Source organism: Vicia villosa, unplaced genomic scaffold (genome assembly GCF_029867415.1).
Source record: "Vicia villosa cultivar HV-30 ecotype Madison, WI unplaced genomic scaffold, Vvil1.0 ctg.002440F_1_1, whole genome shotgun sequence".
Classification (NCBI taxonomy): Eukaryota; Viridiplantae; Streptophyta; class Magnoliopsida; order Fabales; family Fabaceae; genus Vicia; species Vicia villosa.
The window spans coordinates 259,863-276,768 of record NW_026705926.1 but is presented as its reverse complement, the minus strand read 5'-3'; the positions used below and the strand labels follow the sequence as shown (position 1 = coordinate 276,768).

Sequence of the window (16,906 nt, the reverse complement as noted above, 5' to 3'; positions counted from 1 at the left end):
CATGTAGGTACAACCCGGTTCCTAGTAGTAAAAATCATAGAGGAGTTTTTGAAGGATTTCAGGAACCGATTCCCACGTAGGGAGGAACCGGGTTCTGCGTGACTTTTTCTAAAACTTTCTTAACTTTGAAAACTCCTAACTTTTAAACCGTAAATTCGATTTTAGTTCCATTTTGAGCATAGTAAAGCTAATCAAATGATTTACATGATAAAATAGTGTTTTGAGTCGTGACTCGAAATTATTTTGAAACACTCGATTTTAATTGGTTGTGGTGGTTTATGTGTACAACTATATTAATGAATATTTCACCTGTATGATGTTGTGGTTGTAACCGGTGTTTGTTATACATGTATTATTGGTATAAAATATGTGTTTTACCATGGTTGAGAAATAGCATGATTGTGTATAGCTATTGATTATTGTAGTTGATGATTATGACATTTGGTTGACTTATGTGGGTGATGAGCATGTTATGGTTGATACATGCATTTCATAATCATTGTGTGGCTGATCCTTGACGATGGTGGATCAGTGGTAGCTAATTCCCATTGTGTGGAATTAGTGAGTGGGTGTTGCCGTATCCTTGACGATGGTGGATCGGTGAGATGGGTTATCCCATATTTTGGTACCACATGCATGTAGTTGCATTGCATTAGGCTACTTGTGTTATTATAACATGAATGGAAGATTGTCCAATGTTATAATATGTGTTGATTGTATGTTTGTTGTACTGATTGTGTGGTTGAGAATCTGATCGTAACTGTGATTGGGTGAATAGCATGTGATTGATATGTTATCATCTATATCCTATAACATTGGTTAAATGCGAATGAGACTCACCCTTACTGTTGTTATTTTTCAGATTGAGGAGTAGCTCTTGTACTTGGTGAGGAATAGCTCGTCAAGTAGTTCGTTAGAGTTAGTTGGGTCCGTGTCATGCTCTGGTCGTGTAACACTGGGAACGTCGTTTAGAGTTAATTGTTAAACTCTTTTTATTTGGGTGTTTTATTATGGTGGTGTTTTAAAGTCTATGACTTTGGATGTTGCATTGTTCAGATGTTAAAGATATTTCCGCCGTGTTAACATGATGATCTGAATAATTTTGGTTTAACGTTCCTTTTATGGCATGACATGAGTTTTTGTTTTGATTATATGGAAGTTGTAATGCCCTTTTCATGTTTTACTCTGATCATTTGTTTAATATTTATGCAGGGTATTAGAAGGGTGTTACAATAGGGTCCCCTCCCTGGTTAGCAGCAGTTCGGTCGGGGGGATCTTTGCGAGAAGATGGAGTTTTTTGAGCTACCAGTATCCTCGCGACTGTTCTCACTCAGGGTATCTTCGTTGAAACGGTCAGACATTTATACCTGAAAAGCAGCAGAAAAAAGTGAATTCGACGTCAAAAATCAAATGTACCCTTCCACCGCTAATCAAGTGAAAGGGTGTGCGCAAAGGCAACAAAGACAACGTCCTCGGCCAAATCCCTTAACTCAAAACAACAAACAAAGGCATCAGGGAACCCCTCGAAAGGCTCCCTCGATCTGTCTCGATGACGAGCCTCCATAACGACTAAGGTTTTAGACGTCGAGGAAACACCTTCTCGACACCTGGGGTTTAAGGGTACCACAAACCTAACCCAGGTTTCGGCGGAGATTCATCTGTATGTTCATGTTAACTATCCTATCAAAACCAACGCAACGGCCAAAATAACGGCGGAGTAACAGATAAATCGTTACTGATCAACGACGCCGGTGTCCAAAAAACAGCAGGACCACCGTCAGCCACCAACACACCGCCGAAAATACCCTACCAACTACGTTTCTTCTATCCTAAACCACATGCATTCTATCTAGTAACTAGAGTAGATCATAAAAAGTTGGAAAAATAAGCTAACTTACGTGCTCGGGTAGAAAGCTAGCGGTGGTCGAAAGCAGTTAAAGGCGGCGAACGAAAGTGAAAGAGAAACGAAAGTGTCAAAACGCTGGGCTTCCCCTTATTTATAGAAGGGTTCCCCAGCACGTGACCGGACACGCGCCTAGCCTAGCCTTAGCCTAGCCGTTATTACACCGCAATAACTGCACGTATCTCCAGGCACGCGTGCGACATCACCTCTTCACATCCAGTCAATTGTTCATCTCCTCGAACGACGTTTATCCTCCTCGGCAGCCAGTTCCCTCGAAACAAAGACAAACACACGAGAAGATAACATCCCTAACTCTCCCCTCGATTAGAGACTGCCCTTAAGTCGTCACTCCCATGATCGGAGCAACGACTTGGGGGGCTTCTGTTCTAGACTAGCCCGACATCCAGGGACGGCCCAATCCATATCCACTCTAGGGCGGCCCAGCAATCTGGGCCCTAACGCTTAAGGACAGAAGGATTGTCGCCTCTTCTTCCTGTTACCGAGGTAGCCACAACCTCGTCGACCATGTCAACTCAAGCCTTGTTAGTTAAATGGTCCAGTGCCCCGGGTCTCACCTTCTCGACCAGGAACGCCCTTCTGCTCGCCTAACAGCTAGTTCCGAGCAGCCTCCTAGGATTCCTATGTTTACTCCTAGAATCCTAGCAGTCACACGTTTTGGGCCTAAATCTATGATCTGACCCAAAATTCGTGTTATACCCCAAAATTTCCCTCCATATTTCAAGATAATTCAAGAAAACTCAAGGTTTCATCAGACAAAGCCCCTCCTATGTGATGGACCTTTAACTAGGGTTTTGATTTACTCAAAGGAAATTGAGCTTCCAAGGACTCAAGTAGACTTCATGGTGTCTCATATGCTTCAAAGTATCCTCATACCAAGTTTTAAGCCTTGAATCATAAATTTGCCCAGTCAGTCAGTCAGTTGACCAACAATTAACTATATCAGACAAAAAAGTCAACTATGGTCAACATACAGTCAAAACTCAAATTTTTTTGTCAACATCAACCATTTGAAGTCATATTCATCATTTGATCAAGGGTTGATCATAATTCATCTCAAAACTCACCAAAATCAAAAGTTACTAAATTAGGGTTTTTGGTTACTTTTAAAGGAAAGTCAACCCAACTTTGACCAGGCATAACTTTCACATGCTTCATCCTTTTCCCTAACCAAAGCTCATTCTTAAGGAATTTCAATTCTCTACAACTTTAATGTTGGGCCCAAGCCCAAGATATGCTTCAATTAAAAGATAGAAGCCAAAACATTACAGGTCCTTCTAGAAGTCCACAAAAAGCCATTTTTTGTCAGAGCCAATGTCACCAAAATAAATTCTTTAAATGCAAAAAATATTCCAAAGGGGGTTGTAGTAGATATCTTGAGCTTTGCAAAAGTACAAGATGATCTCCATATGATAAAAATTGAGTGAGTTATGATTGACAGAAGTTGAGTAAAATTCAAGAAAGGCATGAAACCCTAATTGGTGAATTTTGAAATTTTGAGTATTGGGCCCATATTTTTGAGCTTCCTGATCGGTAAAATAGCAAGTGTACTATTTTACCTCTGTAGTAATAAAGGGAAAATTCCCCGAATATCGATCTCAAGGACTGCGTGAGATTATAGAGTTAGTCGCACTTCAATTAAACAAAAAGCCTTGGGGTTTTGGTTTTTGTGATTACAAATTAAATTGCAAATAAACTTAAAAAGGTTGAATTGGCCAAATATGAGTAACATGCCAGGGTAGGTGTGTGCATTAACATGTAACAATTCTGAACCCTTATTTCATTAACAAAGTTCAACTTATCAATTACCGGTTCTTAAGGGTATTTGCTCCTAAGTCCTTAGTGGGCAAACTTTTGAACATTGAAATCCTAATCCCAAAGTCCTTCGAAATTAGTGATCAAATCAAATATTATTATAATCAAGAACAATCCGGTTACTATAGGGTATCCCTAGTCCTAGGTGATATCTACTATAATATAATGGTATAAAAACCCTAACAATGGAGGTCAATCCTAATTGTCAGTCATAAATCAATCCAGTTGGTCCGACGAGGAAAGCATTAAAAACCTTATACCATTAAATTGAATGTAAAAGAGAAACATGTTATTGAAATTCGGAATTCAAAATCATCACAAATGTTAATCAGGGACACCCCCTAGCATTGGGGGGTTTAGCTACTCATATCATCCAAAGAAATTACAAAGATATCAAATAAAGACATTACAATAGAGATGATGAACTTTGATCTTCAATGGCTTCCGCTCATGAGAGTTCTCCGTTCTTCTCCAATTGCATAGGCTTCTTCTCTCAATCCTCCAATTCTTCGTGTGGCAAAAAGATCCCTAATTCATCTTGGAAACCCTCCTAAATAGTGCAGACTCACTTAAGTTGGTTGGAAATTCCAAAAACACCCCTGCAGGCCAACCACTGAACTAAATAATAAAAATCACTGAAATCAGCGTCATCACCCAACACGGGCCGTGTTGTGCAACACGGGCACCCGTGTTGGTCCCCTATAATTTATTTTTCAAGATCCAAGTCCCAGGCTTAGCAACACGGGCCGTGTTGAGCAACACGGGCACCCGTGTTGCACCACTGTTTTCCATTCTTTCCACACTTTGTTCCAGCGCTCTTCCTGACACGGCCCGTGTTGAGCAACACGGGCACCCGTGTCAGGCCTCCTGTAGCATGTTTTCTGAACTTCCTCAAAACTTCCGAGTTTAGCACTGCTTTACTCCGATTTCTCCATATGAACTTGGAAACATTAAAACATACAACCAAAGCATAAAATGACGAATAAAGAAATAAAACACTCAATAACAAAACTTAAACATACTTAAAAACAACGATAAAACTATGTGTGAAAACCACTGATCAAACTCCCCCAAACTTAAACCGTTGCTTGACCTCAAGCGACAACTACAAAAGTTAATGACCTTCAAAGCACACGGTGTTCATACGTGAGATATCCGTCTGTACTGATCAAGAAACAGTGATTTGGCATTCACATGACGCGACGAGTTTTGTTACCACATTAATCCTCAAGCTCCCGTTTCGGATACCTCTCCAACTATGCTTTGCACTTAAGTCTCTTTCCGATTTTCCTCCTCTTTCATTCGGACAATCATATTAAGGCACTGCATTTCTTATAATAATCATCACCTGCATGAGACGGATCAAGGCTTCTTATTATTTTTTTCTCTGGCACCAAACTAGCAGCATTGGCTACTTTTTATTATCGATGAAATTTTCAAACCTTGCAGTTATATATTGTCCTTTTGGACGACGTTTGGGGATCAATCTCCTTTGGGCTGAATAACCGGGTGAGGATTACCCAACTTAGCGAGCCGATTGCCTTTTACCGCCTTTTCATCATTTGGTACCAACTTTATATCTCTTTTTTTTTTTCTCAACCAGCCATCATGCAAGTGACTCCGAATTATGCCAGACTGTATCAATAAACTACTCGAGAAGTACTTCTCAGGAGACAAGTACTATGGTGCAAATCTACACGTTAGACTCGTATCTCTTTCAGGGAACCAGGGGTGCTTAAACAAACCTCTTGTCACATTATTCCGCACTTCCTGTCCTCAAACAATCCTCGCTTCATCTCTATATACTATTCCCGATCGCTCTTTAGGATCAAAACTTCTTCAACAAAAATTTAAAATTTCGGTAAAAATTTTGGGCAGAATTCACTTTATGGTTTCACATCATACCAATAACATAAAACTAACATAAAAATAAAATGCACAGAGAAGAGCCTCCCCCAAACTTGAACTAAACATTGACCTCAATGTTTCAGAACGAGTTCGAGAGAGGTGACTCACAGAGGGCAATGCACTCTCATGATCACTTCCAAGCTTTCACCAGAGACGTCCTCTTTTATTTCCTGAAAATAAAATAAACAAACAGAGAAATTAATTATTAAAACCGTGGGTTGCCTCCCACGGAGCGCTTCGTTTAACGTCGCATGGCTCGACGGTCCATTACCCTTTATTATGGAGGGTATTTCCTTTTCCAAACCTTGTTGCTTGTCACTTTCGCAACCACTAACTCATGAAGACGAAAAGCATTCACCGCTTTTCTCTTTAATTTACTTCCCACATTCTTCTTCTTTCCTTGCTCTTTCTCCTCCACCTTCTTCTTGACTTCCTTAGCTTTCTTAAGATTTTTGACAACTACATAAGATGGTTCCACCCGGGAGGCTATGCTTGACACTTTTTCTTGGAGCTGTTTAGACTTCTTGTTCTTTTCCTCACTTTCTGTCATACCATCAGAAGTTTGATCATTCACAACCGCCCTCTGTCTTTTGACTCCTAACATCTTCAACGTTACTTCTTCATCAAAAGATTTCAGCGTCAGCGTTCCTTTTTCAATGTCGAGGTTGCAGCGGCCTGTCGACAAAAATGGCCTCCCAAGAAGGATAGGAGTTTCTTCGTCTTCCGGAATGTCCATGATGTGGAAGTCAACAGGGAATACAAATTTATCAACTTCCACTAGTACATCTTCAGCTACCCCATATGATTTCTTAACGGTGTGATCGGCGAACCTTAACTGGGTCTTACTTTCACTAATCTTTTCCAATTCAAGCTTTTTGAAAATGGGCAAAGGCATTAAACTCACACTAGACCCAGAATCGAGGAGTACCTTCTTAAATGCTATATTCTTGATAGTGCATGGTATCGCCACTGCCCCAGGGTCTTTCCTCTTTATTGGGATCTTCCTTGCTGTTGAGACTATACCACACTTTTCCGTTGCAATTTTTGGTTCTCCTCCTAGTGATCTCTTTTTCCCCAACACCTCCTTCATAAATTTCTTGTACAAAGGCATGTGCTCAAGTGCTTCAAAGAATGGTAGATTTACCTCTAACTTTTTGAACAATTTAGTAAACTTCTCAAAGTCTTTCTCTCTTGAACCCTTCTTTGTCACTCTGGAGGGGAAGGGCAGTTTTATCACAGGTTCAGCGTCTTTCTTATTTTTTTCTTCAATTGGTTTAACCGGCGGTACCACAACTTCTGGCTCTTTTGGATTCTCTCTTATTTCCAAATCCACCTCTATTACCATGGGGTCATCTATTTCCTCTTTTTCTTTTTCCTTTTCAGATTCTGCTATTCTCCTACTTCTTGTAGTGACAGCATTAATCTTCTCCTGGTCTTTCGGATTTTTCACAGTTGAGCTCGGAAAGGTACCTTGTGCCTGTAGATTGAGATGCTGTGCTATCTGCCCCACTTGAACTTCCAGATTTTTAATTGAGGCCGAAGTGTTTCTGTGGTTGTTTCTTGTTTCTTCTTGGAACTGAGAACACTGCCCAACTAATCTTTCAATGGCCACTTCCCACTCTGCCTTCTGGGTACCTTGTTGTTGTTGATCTTTCCAAGCAAAATTTGGATGATTCTTCCACCCAGGATTATAGGTGTTAGAATACGGGTTGTTTTGCCTTAGGAATTTGATTTCTTCAATCTGCTTGGGAGTAGCAAAACAGTACACCATTTGGTGTGGGCCATTACAGATTTCACAGCTGACAGGTTGAGCTTGTTGAACTTGAGCCACCTGTTGTTTACCTATATTCATAGCCTTCAATTTCTTTTCAACTTTTGCGGCTATCGCATCTTCAACCCGAGTTTTAGAAGTCTCCAGCTTGAGATCAATGATTCCTTCCGGTTTGCTAGCACACCTGTCATACAATTCCAAATGCTCATTTGCAGCTATTACTTCAATGATTTTGATGATGCCTGAGGCTGTTGTGAAATTTGTCGAGCCTCCAGCTGCTGTATCAATTAACTGTTTTGTTTTCATTCTGAGCCCATTGACAAATACTTGCATCTGTTCAGTCTTGTCCATATTGTGAGTGGGACATGCTACTAGAATTCTTTTGAATCTTTTGTATGCATCTCCTAAGGGCTCACCCTCCTTCTGCTTGAAATTCAGAATGTCATACCTCTTCCTTATAAATACCGAGGCGGGAAAATACTCATTTAAGAAAGCTTTTTCCATCTCTCCCCATGATGTAATGCTGCCCGCTGGAAGGGAATAAAACCACTCTTCTGCTTCTTCTGCCAAGGTGAATGGAAACATTCTCAGCTTCTTGGCCTCTTCTGTATGACCTTCGATTTTTAAAGTTGTACTCATGGTCAGAAACCTCTGTAAGTGCTTGTTTGCATCTTCATTAACCCTTCCGGTGAAAGGCTTTCTTTCGAGCTGAGTGATGGTGCTTGGGTGCAATTGAAAATTAGGAACATTCACCGGTTGGTTGATAATTGTTTGTCTTCCCCCCGGTGTATTTGCAACTCCATAGTCTCCGAGGAGTCTCTCTGGTGGTGGTACCTCGCCCATGATCTCTTCTTCACTTTCGGTGTCTGAACCAGAATGAACTGTAATTACTTCTTCCTCAGATTCCAGCTTAGCTTGATGAGCTTGTCTGCGCCTTGCGTGAAAAGTCCTTTCAATTTCTGCGTCAAAAGGAAATTCTGCTGAGGCCTTGCCTCGCATAAACAGATTAGACAATTATTAGAATGAGGAACAAAAATAATATAAAAATGTTTTTCTTTTTTTTTTTTTGAAAATAAAATTTTAGTCGCAGAGCAACAAAATTCTAATTGAAATAAAACTAAAAACTCTACAATTTTCGGCAGTCCCCGGCAACGGCGCCAAAAACTTGATCGGTAAAATAGCAAGTGTACTATTTTACCTCTGTAGTAATAAAGGGAAAATTCCCCGAATATCGATCTCAAGGACTGCGTGAGATTATAGAGTTAGTCGCACTTCAATTAAACAAAAAGCCTTGGGGTTTTGGTTTTTGTGATTACAAATTAAATTGCAAATAAACTTAAAAAGGTTGAATTGGCCAAATATGAGTAACATGCCAGGGTAGGTGTGTGCATTAACATGTAACAATTCTGAACCCTTATTTCATTAACAAAGTTCAACTTATCAATTACCGGTTCTTAAGGGTATTTGCTCCTAAGTCCTTAGTGGGCAAACTTTTGAACATTGAAATCCTAATCCCAAAGTCCTTCGAAATTAGTGATCAAATCAAATATTATTATAATCAAGAACAATCCGGTTACTATAGGGTATCCCTAGTCCTAGGTGATATCTACTATAATATAATGGTATAAAAACCCTAACAATGGAGGTCAATCCTAATTGTCAGTCATAAATCAATCCAGTTGGTCCGACGAGGAAAGCATTAAAAACCTTATACCATTAAATTGAATGTAAAAGAGAAACATGTTATTGAAATTCGGAATTCAAAATCATCACAAATGTTAATCAGGGACACCCCCCTAGCATTGGGGGGGTTTAGCTACTCATATCATCCAAAGAAATTACAAAGATATCAAATAAAGACATTACAATAGAGATGATGAACTTTGATCTTCAATGGCTTCCGCTCATGAGAGTTCTCCGTTCTTCTCCAATTGCATAGGCTTCTTCTCTCAATCCTCCAATTCTTCGTGTGGCAAAAAGATCCCTAATTCATCTTGGAAACCCTCCTAAATAGTGCAGACTCACTTAAGTTGGTTGGAAATTCCAAAAACACCCCTGCAGGCCAACCACTGAACTAAATAATAAAAATCACTGAAATCAGCGTCATCACCCAACACGGGCCGTGTTGTGCAACACGGGCACCCGTGTTGGTCCCCTGTAATTTATTTTTCAAGATCCAAGTCCCAGGCTTAGCAACACGGGCCGTGTTGAGCAACACGGGCACCCGTGTTGCACCACTGTTTTCCATTCTTTCCACACTTTGTTCCAGCGCTCTTCCTGACACGGCCCGTGTTGAGCAACACGGCCACCCGTGTCAGGCCTCCTGTAGCATGTTTTCTGAACTTCCTCAAAACTTCCGAGTTTAGCACTGCTTTACTCCGATTTCTCCATATGAACCTGGAAACATTAAAACATACAACCAAAGCATAAAATGACGAATAAAGAAATAAAACACTCAATAACAAAACTTAAACATACTTAAAAACAACGATAAAACTATGTGTGAAAACCACTGATCACTTCCCACGTGATCATAAGATTATAGGAGGCTCATAGATCCTTTCCTTTTTATTTTATGATTTTATTTCATTTTAAATTTGAATTTATTCATTTAAATCCAAATTAAATCAAAGAAAATCATAACTTAATGACAAAAGGCCATGTGGTTGATTTGCTAAGATTTTTAATCAGTCCAAGATCAATATCCAAGGGCCAAGAAAACATGGAAAAGTGTAGAAAATAGATTGGAGCCAAAATTGGAAAGTTTATATGCAAAAATGAAATCAAATATTATTCAATGAAATGCATGATTCTTTCCAAACTTGTTACCCTAATTCTTCCTTTTATATATACATAACACATTCAGATGGCAAGGAGACGAAATTGAAGCCTCCAAAATCATACTCAAGCTTCCAAATTTTCAAGAAAACTAGGGTGTGCAAAATATTTCTCCATAGCCACTTTTAATCCAAGCCAGCCATTCTAACATCTTTTTGAGGTAATAAAGGGTAGGTTTGAATCAATAGATAAGCTTAATAACTCCTATAATGCTCATATCAAATTCACCATATTCATGCATAAACTAAATTTTTGTAACTCGTATTTTGTAATGTTTTATTGCAAACTAATCCTTCGTATGAGTTTTTAGCATTATTTAGAGCAGCTTTGAATCCTTGGGCGTGAGTTTATACGCTGGAATCACAAGACACCATGGTTAGGGCTCAATAACGTGAAGCTTTCGTTCTCACTCATACAGGCCATTTCAATCCAAATAAACACCATCATCGTGTTCGTAGCACCTTAATTTAGGTGATCTAGGCATTTGTGTTGTTTGTTTAACGTTGTTTTTTTTAGTTTTGATTTTTCCAAAAATAGCTACGAGAATACCGTAGCGAAATCGTAGCAGGCTTCCTAGCAAATTCGTAGCAAATCCTGGAGTCAAAAAGAAGAAGATGATGAATAGTCCTTTTGACCTTTTAACCACATGTGTGGCACTATCGTTGGCCAGTTAACAAAATCCAGCTCTCTCTCCACTTCTGATTGGTTACGCGTGCAACAGGGGGACCCACTTTGACTTTTTTTTGGATTTATTAATCTAACACATGTTTTACTATTTATTTATTCTTAGGTGATTCATTAATAATTCGGCAACACAGCACAACTGGCATGGAATATGGACCGGTGACTCAAAAAGGGTGGGATCGATTCCCACCACCCACCATTTTTTTTTACCTTAATTTCACTTATTTTCCTTTTCTTTCTATTTTCCTTTTAATTAACTTAATCTTTTTTTATCAATTAATATTATAGAAATTAGGTTTTTTCAATTATTCTTTTCACATAATCATTTTAATTAATTTAATTTAGTTTAATTAGGTTTTTTTAATTAATTTTTTAATCATAAAAAGTACAAAAAAAATTAGTTCTTTTTAGGATTCTAATTGAGTTAAATTTTGTACATATTTTTTCCTAATTAGGTCTCGTTTAAATTTTAGGGTTTGACAAATAAAATCAAGTAGTCATTAGGGTTTAATTTAACTAAATTGATTGTATATAATTAATTAATTAATTAATTAGGTTAATTAATTTAGAATTAGGTTTTATTTAACTTTAACCTTTAGATTTCTTTTCCAAAACCCTAATTTCATCCCATTCTCCTCTCTTTTAATCTTCATCCACTTCTTGATTCTTCGATTTTATTCGTATTTTAATTATTTTTAATTATGTAATTACTTCGAGGTTGTAATAGCTAATTAGGTTTGCTTTTCGCATATTTTTCAATTATGTAATTGTACATGGGATGTAATAGTTTTAATTAGGGCTTTATTTTTCCCTTTTATGTATCTCTCCCAAGGCCATGTAATAGCTTAGGATTTTATTTTCCGCATCATATAAACTGCTATTTTACTGTTAGATGTATGCTAATAGGATTGTATGGCAAGATAAAACTGAACATAGCTAACAAATAATTCAAGATAAGATAACTGAAAATAATACACTTGCACTCACTCACCTTTAAGGTAACCCTCTCTCGTTGCCTTTCGATTACATGGTCATGTCCCTCGAAAGTAGGGATGTTTTAGCAAAGACGCTTACGAATAATATCATCATAGTCCCTCCAATATAAAGATCATAGACCCTTCGAGTTGTCTACGATAAAATGATCTTGTCCCTCGATGACGCTACGATTAAAATGATGATAGTCCCTTCGAATTGCTAAGGTATCCTTACATGTTGCCTTCCATGACCATATGATGACCCTACGCTTGTCCCTTCACATCCAATGCATATGACTACCTACCCATTAATGGTATGGATAGTACTATCACTCAGAAAAGGCCATAAGTACAAGAAAGACCTTACAACTTAGGGTAAGTAGCTCCTAATTGCTTGCTCACAACCAATTCAAATCTTCAAATACTTTTCACACCTCATGTTTTTTAAAACATCTTTCAAGATAATACTTTGTATACGTTCATACAAAAACTATTACAAAGTTAATTCTTTTACAACACAATTTTGAAAACATCTTCAAAGATAACACTTTGTATATATCCATACGAGGATCATTACAAAGTTAACTCTTTTACAAACCATTTTTCTAAACACACACCACTTTTCAAACAAGTTAAACAAAAGTGAGCTGAGCAGTTAAGAGCCCATGGATAACTATGGATACAAATGGTGCTAATACCTTCCCTTTGTATAACCTACCCTCGAACTCAAAATCTTTAAAAAGTTCTTTCCTGTTCTTTTTGCCTTTTCTAATTGGATAAAATAAAAGTCGGTGGCGACTCTTGTTAACCGCAACATGTTTTGCGAAATAACAAAACAAAAAATCAGTTCTCCCACCGTATTACAATGTAGACCAATGGCCATGTGCTAGGGATATTATTTAAACTCTCTCCCTCAAGAGGGTCAGGTAACACAATTTCAAACCCTAAACACTAAATCGTATATGTGCTCCTACTTACTTGATCGTCGGAGTGCCTTGCAGGTACACCCCTCCTCTTCACCACCAACACTGTGCAAGACGTCTGTGACCCTTTCTGATTCTAATTCTCATGTCAGGACTATATATATATATATATATATATATATATATATATATATATATATATATATATATATATATATATATATATATATATATATATATATATGTTGAATACTATTTAATTCTAATAATTTGTGGTTAAGTAATGTTGTTTTTAAGAAGGCATGAAAAAAACATCATACAGATCTAACATATTGAAAATTAACATTTATCATATTTTTAATTCTACTTATTGTATCTAATGTTATTTTTAACTAGACATACATAAAGAAAACTCAAAAAATATACGCATTAGCATAATAATAAAAACGCGAGTGGTCCAGTGGTGATTGGCGCTGGATTTGGTAGGGAGAACCACGGTTCGATCCCCCGCAACTGAGATCGGGAGGGGGATGGAACCAGACGCGTGCCAGTTTGGACGCTAGTCCAAACATAATGTAAATAAAAAATCCATTACATGTATCAAATAAACACAAATTGTAAACAGTGAAACTGGTTCATAAAAGTTTCAAATGATAATCAACTATCTCCCCACGAAAAAGATTCACATGCTGCAACCACCTAACAAACCCCATGTTACGAAGAAACAATGGAGAGTGGTGACTAAAACACTCAAACCACTTTTTTCCTTGCTGAAATGTTTCAACTTTGTCAAAAGTCATAATAGTTAGCATCAAATTCAAATTCAGAAAATTCACTTCCATCTGAGAGTTCATAATCATCCCCCGACAATAAATCTAAATCTATGTCTGAGATCCCATCTGGATAGTCTCCTTCAGGATAGTCTTCAGTTTCAAATGGATAGTCATCAGTTGCATCATTTGGAAGGCGTAAATTCTTGATCTGTTCTTTACATCTCTTCCCCAAACTTCCTTCCAAATTAATATTAAAACACTGACGGATGTCAAGAGATTCAAGGCGAGGACAACCACCAAGAATAGCAAGCAAGCCATCATTAGTCATCTTGTTTCCAATAAGCTGGAGATGGCATAACCCAGACATGAATTGCGCAATAGCAAATGCGTCATCGTCATACTCAATATGTGGATATCTATATGCCTGAATGTTGAATTTAAATGTTTTCAATTGAGGGAAAAATCGGCCAATGACTTCCAAAGAATCAGGAGAAAAGCCGCCACTAATTGATATATCAAGTTCCTCCAAGTGAGAAAGCTTTTCAGCAACTACACAGAATCCTCCATCTGTTACACTATAGCAACATGCAAGACGAAGGCATCGTAGATGAGTTGCACTGTAAAATACCAAGACAACAAGAGGAAATACTGTTACACAAATGCAAACAGAAATATCTGTGGTGACTTGAAATAAACATCTAAGAATGTCGAATTAGGTATAATTAGAATCACATGGGAACATTTTTATAATATAAACTGAAGCACCAAAAACTAATTTGTATTACAAACACAGTTATGTTTTCACTTTGGGCAAAAACTACATCAACACACATAAAAAAAATCATTGTTATATGATAGACTATCTGAAATCTGAAATTGAAATGAAAGACATTTGGCAGTTATCCTTACTAATATCATTATAACTAGTAGAGGATAGAGATAAAAGACCTAATAGAAATTAAAATCTGCCTTTCAATAATGAGTGATAAATGAACTTTCATTGTCTAACTGCAAACAACTAGACTGAACTCAATTGATGAGTTTTGTAACTATCTATTCCAATCATATTTTCAAATTTACACTTCCGGCATCCTTTTCGTTTAATACATCAACTCCAACTAAACAGAGTCTTTGTACATTTCTAGTAAAAATCCATCAAGTTCAAACATGGCAGATTTTCATATATTTCCGATAAATACATGCAAGATTGTGGTTAAAAATTGAAACATCCTTCTTTCAATTAAGGTCATCTGGTTGCTTAGTAAGATGTGATATTTTACATGCGAATAGAGAGAATAGAAAACATTCTGTTATGAATTAAAACACGAAAATGTAGAAGAAAGTGGAACATACGAATTAGCAATGTGACAAAGAAGATCGTCGGTGCCAAAATACTCGATGTTGATATCAATTGCATTTCCGCAGCTGTAATCAATGGCGCGGTGACATAAAACCTCTAATTCAGAGTTGGTTTCAGGGTCGCCCAAATTGGGCATGTTGATTATGCGATAGAGGAAGGGGTCTTTTGAGATATTGCGCCATGTGGTGCAAACATTGTGAGCACGAACAAGAAGATCTATTGTGTCAAGTTTCACGAAAATGGACAATACCGTATCTCGTGGAAGATCAAGCCAATTTCGTTCTCCGGAATCGATTACTGCATTTGAATTCGATGAACAAGTAACGGAAGAAGACGATGCTGGTTGTAACGACTCCATTGAAGAATTAGGAGAATTAGGGTTTCACAAATTTTCAAGAGAAAGAAAAGACTTTTTCTTTAACACCCTAAATTTTACCTTCCAGCCCCCGTTTTTTATATTGATAAAAATACAATTTCTCACTTAGTGGGGAAATTCAGTCGGGAGAGTTGTAATGCCCCATATTTTTTAATTTTAATTTAATTAAAAATTAAATTATTATTTATAATTATTTAGTATTTTTGTTGAATTAATTGGAGAAATTATGTAATATTAGTTTTTAGACCAAGTGTGGTATTTAATAATAAGGGGGTGTTAAGTTGTTGAGCTCATTATTAAATTATGTTATGTTTTCGTAAAAGAAGGAAATAAGAGAAAATTGGGAAATAGAGGAGGAAAACCTAAGAGGGAGAGAATAAGAACTCATGGACAAGACCCATTTTCGTATTCATGGTGCAGCCCTCAGAAAATGAGTCATAACTTTCTGCTCGTAGCTCCAAATAAGGTAATTCTTGAAGATTCGGATTCTACACAAAATTTCCTTCGATTTGATATACTAATTCGTTTCAGGAAAGTTCTTGATGAGGGAGATTACAGAATTTGAAGATTGGAGATTCTTGTTGAATTTGAGGAAAAAAGGCTTACGGGTTTGATGGAGAAGAAAGGGAAAAGTCAGATTCTTGGCTAAGGTAAGGCTCTTATGATTAACATCTATTATCGGGTTATGGATAATAGGACTGATATAGGTATATTATTTCATGTCAATTGAGTCATATGATAGAGTTTGGGTTTTGGGATAATTTTTGAATAGAACATATAATTCGATGTTACCTATATTAATTTCTCTGTATATTTGTGTGTGAATATATGCTTTGGTATGAATATGGTGTTGTTAATGTGTTACTGTGTTCTTCCATGAAACTGGATCTATGAATATGAATCCCTAACCAAATGAGTAGAAGTTAGGTTGTTAATGTGTAAAATTGATATAGGATGATAGGTTGTTGAGTCAGATGAATCTTGTATGTTAAAGTGTGGAGAAATTCTGTTTTAGACCCAAAATCGCAGACTGTAATGGTGGAAAACGCGAGGAAGACGAACTGGTACGAGTTGCAGGTTTCTTGGGGTCTCTAGCCATTTGTGTATGATACGCGTATGAGGGGCTTCCCAGGGGCCGTACGCCTATGGTACGCGCTCTGTCCCGTCCAAAATACGCCCTTCTGCCCGTACACGTATGGTACGTGATCAGTAAAATAGCAAGTGTACTATTTTGCCTCTGTAGTAATAATAGGGAAATTCCCCGAATGTCGATCTCAAGGACTGCACGTTAATATCGAGTTTCAATAGTGGTTCAATTAAACAAAAACTAATGTTGGGGTTGTGTTTGGAAATTGTGACTAAACAATAATTAAAATAAGCAGAAAAGTAAATTGGCTTTTTGACAAATATGAGTATTATGCTAGGGGTATAGTGTGTGATTGTTCCTTTAATAACCTTGGATTTAGATCTCTTCAACAAGTTCATATCCTTTAATTACCGCCCTTTAGATTATTTTCCCCTAAGTCCTTAGTGGGAAAACCTTTGAACATTCATCCTAAATCC

At 37.4% G+C, this 16,906-nt stretch overlaps 1 protein-coding gene across 1 annotated transcript; it reads right to left on the bottom strand.

The window, feature by feature from the left end:
* Window positions 1-13,400: 13,400 nt before the first annotated feature.
* On the bottom strand, window positions 13,401-15,415 carry LOC131638816 (putative F-box/LRR-repeat protein 23). The gene is made up of 2 exons (XM_058909364.1): window positions 14,961-15,415; window positions 13,401-14,224 (listed from the first exon to the last, which is right to left on the bottom strand). The coding sequence occupies exons 1-2, from the start codon at window positions 15,323-15,325 to the stop codon at window positions 13,624-13,626; spliced, it is 966 nt and encodes a 321-aa protein (XP_058765347.1). The 5' UTR covers window positions 15,326-15,415; the 3' UTR covers window positions 13,401-13,623.
* Between the last annotated feature and the right edge of the window lie 1,491 nt (window positions 15,416-16,906).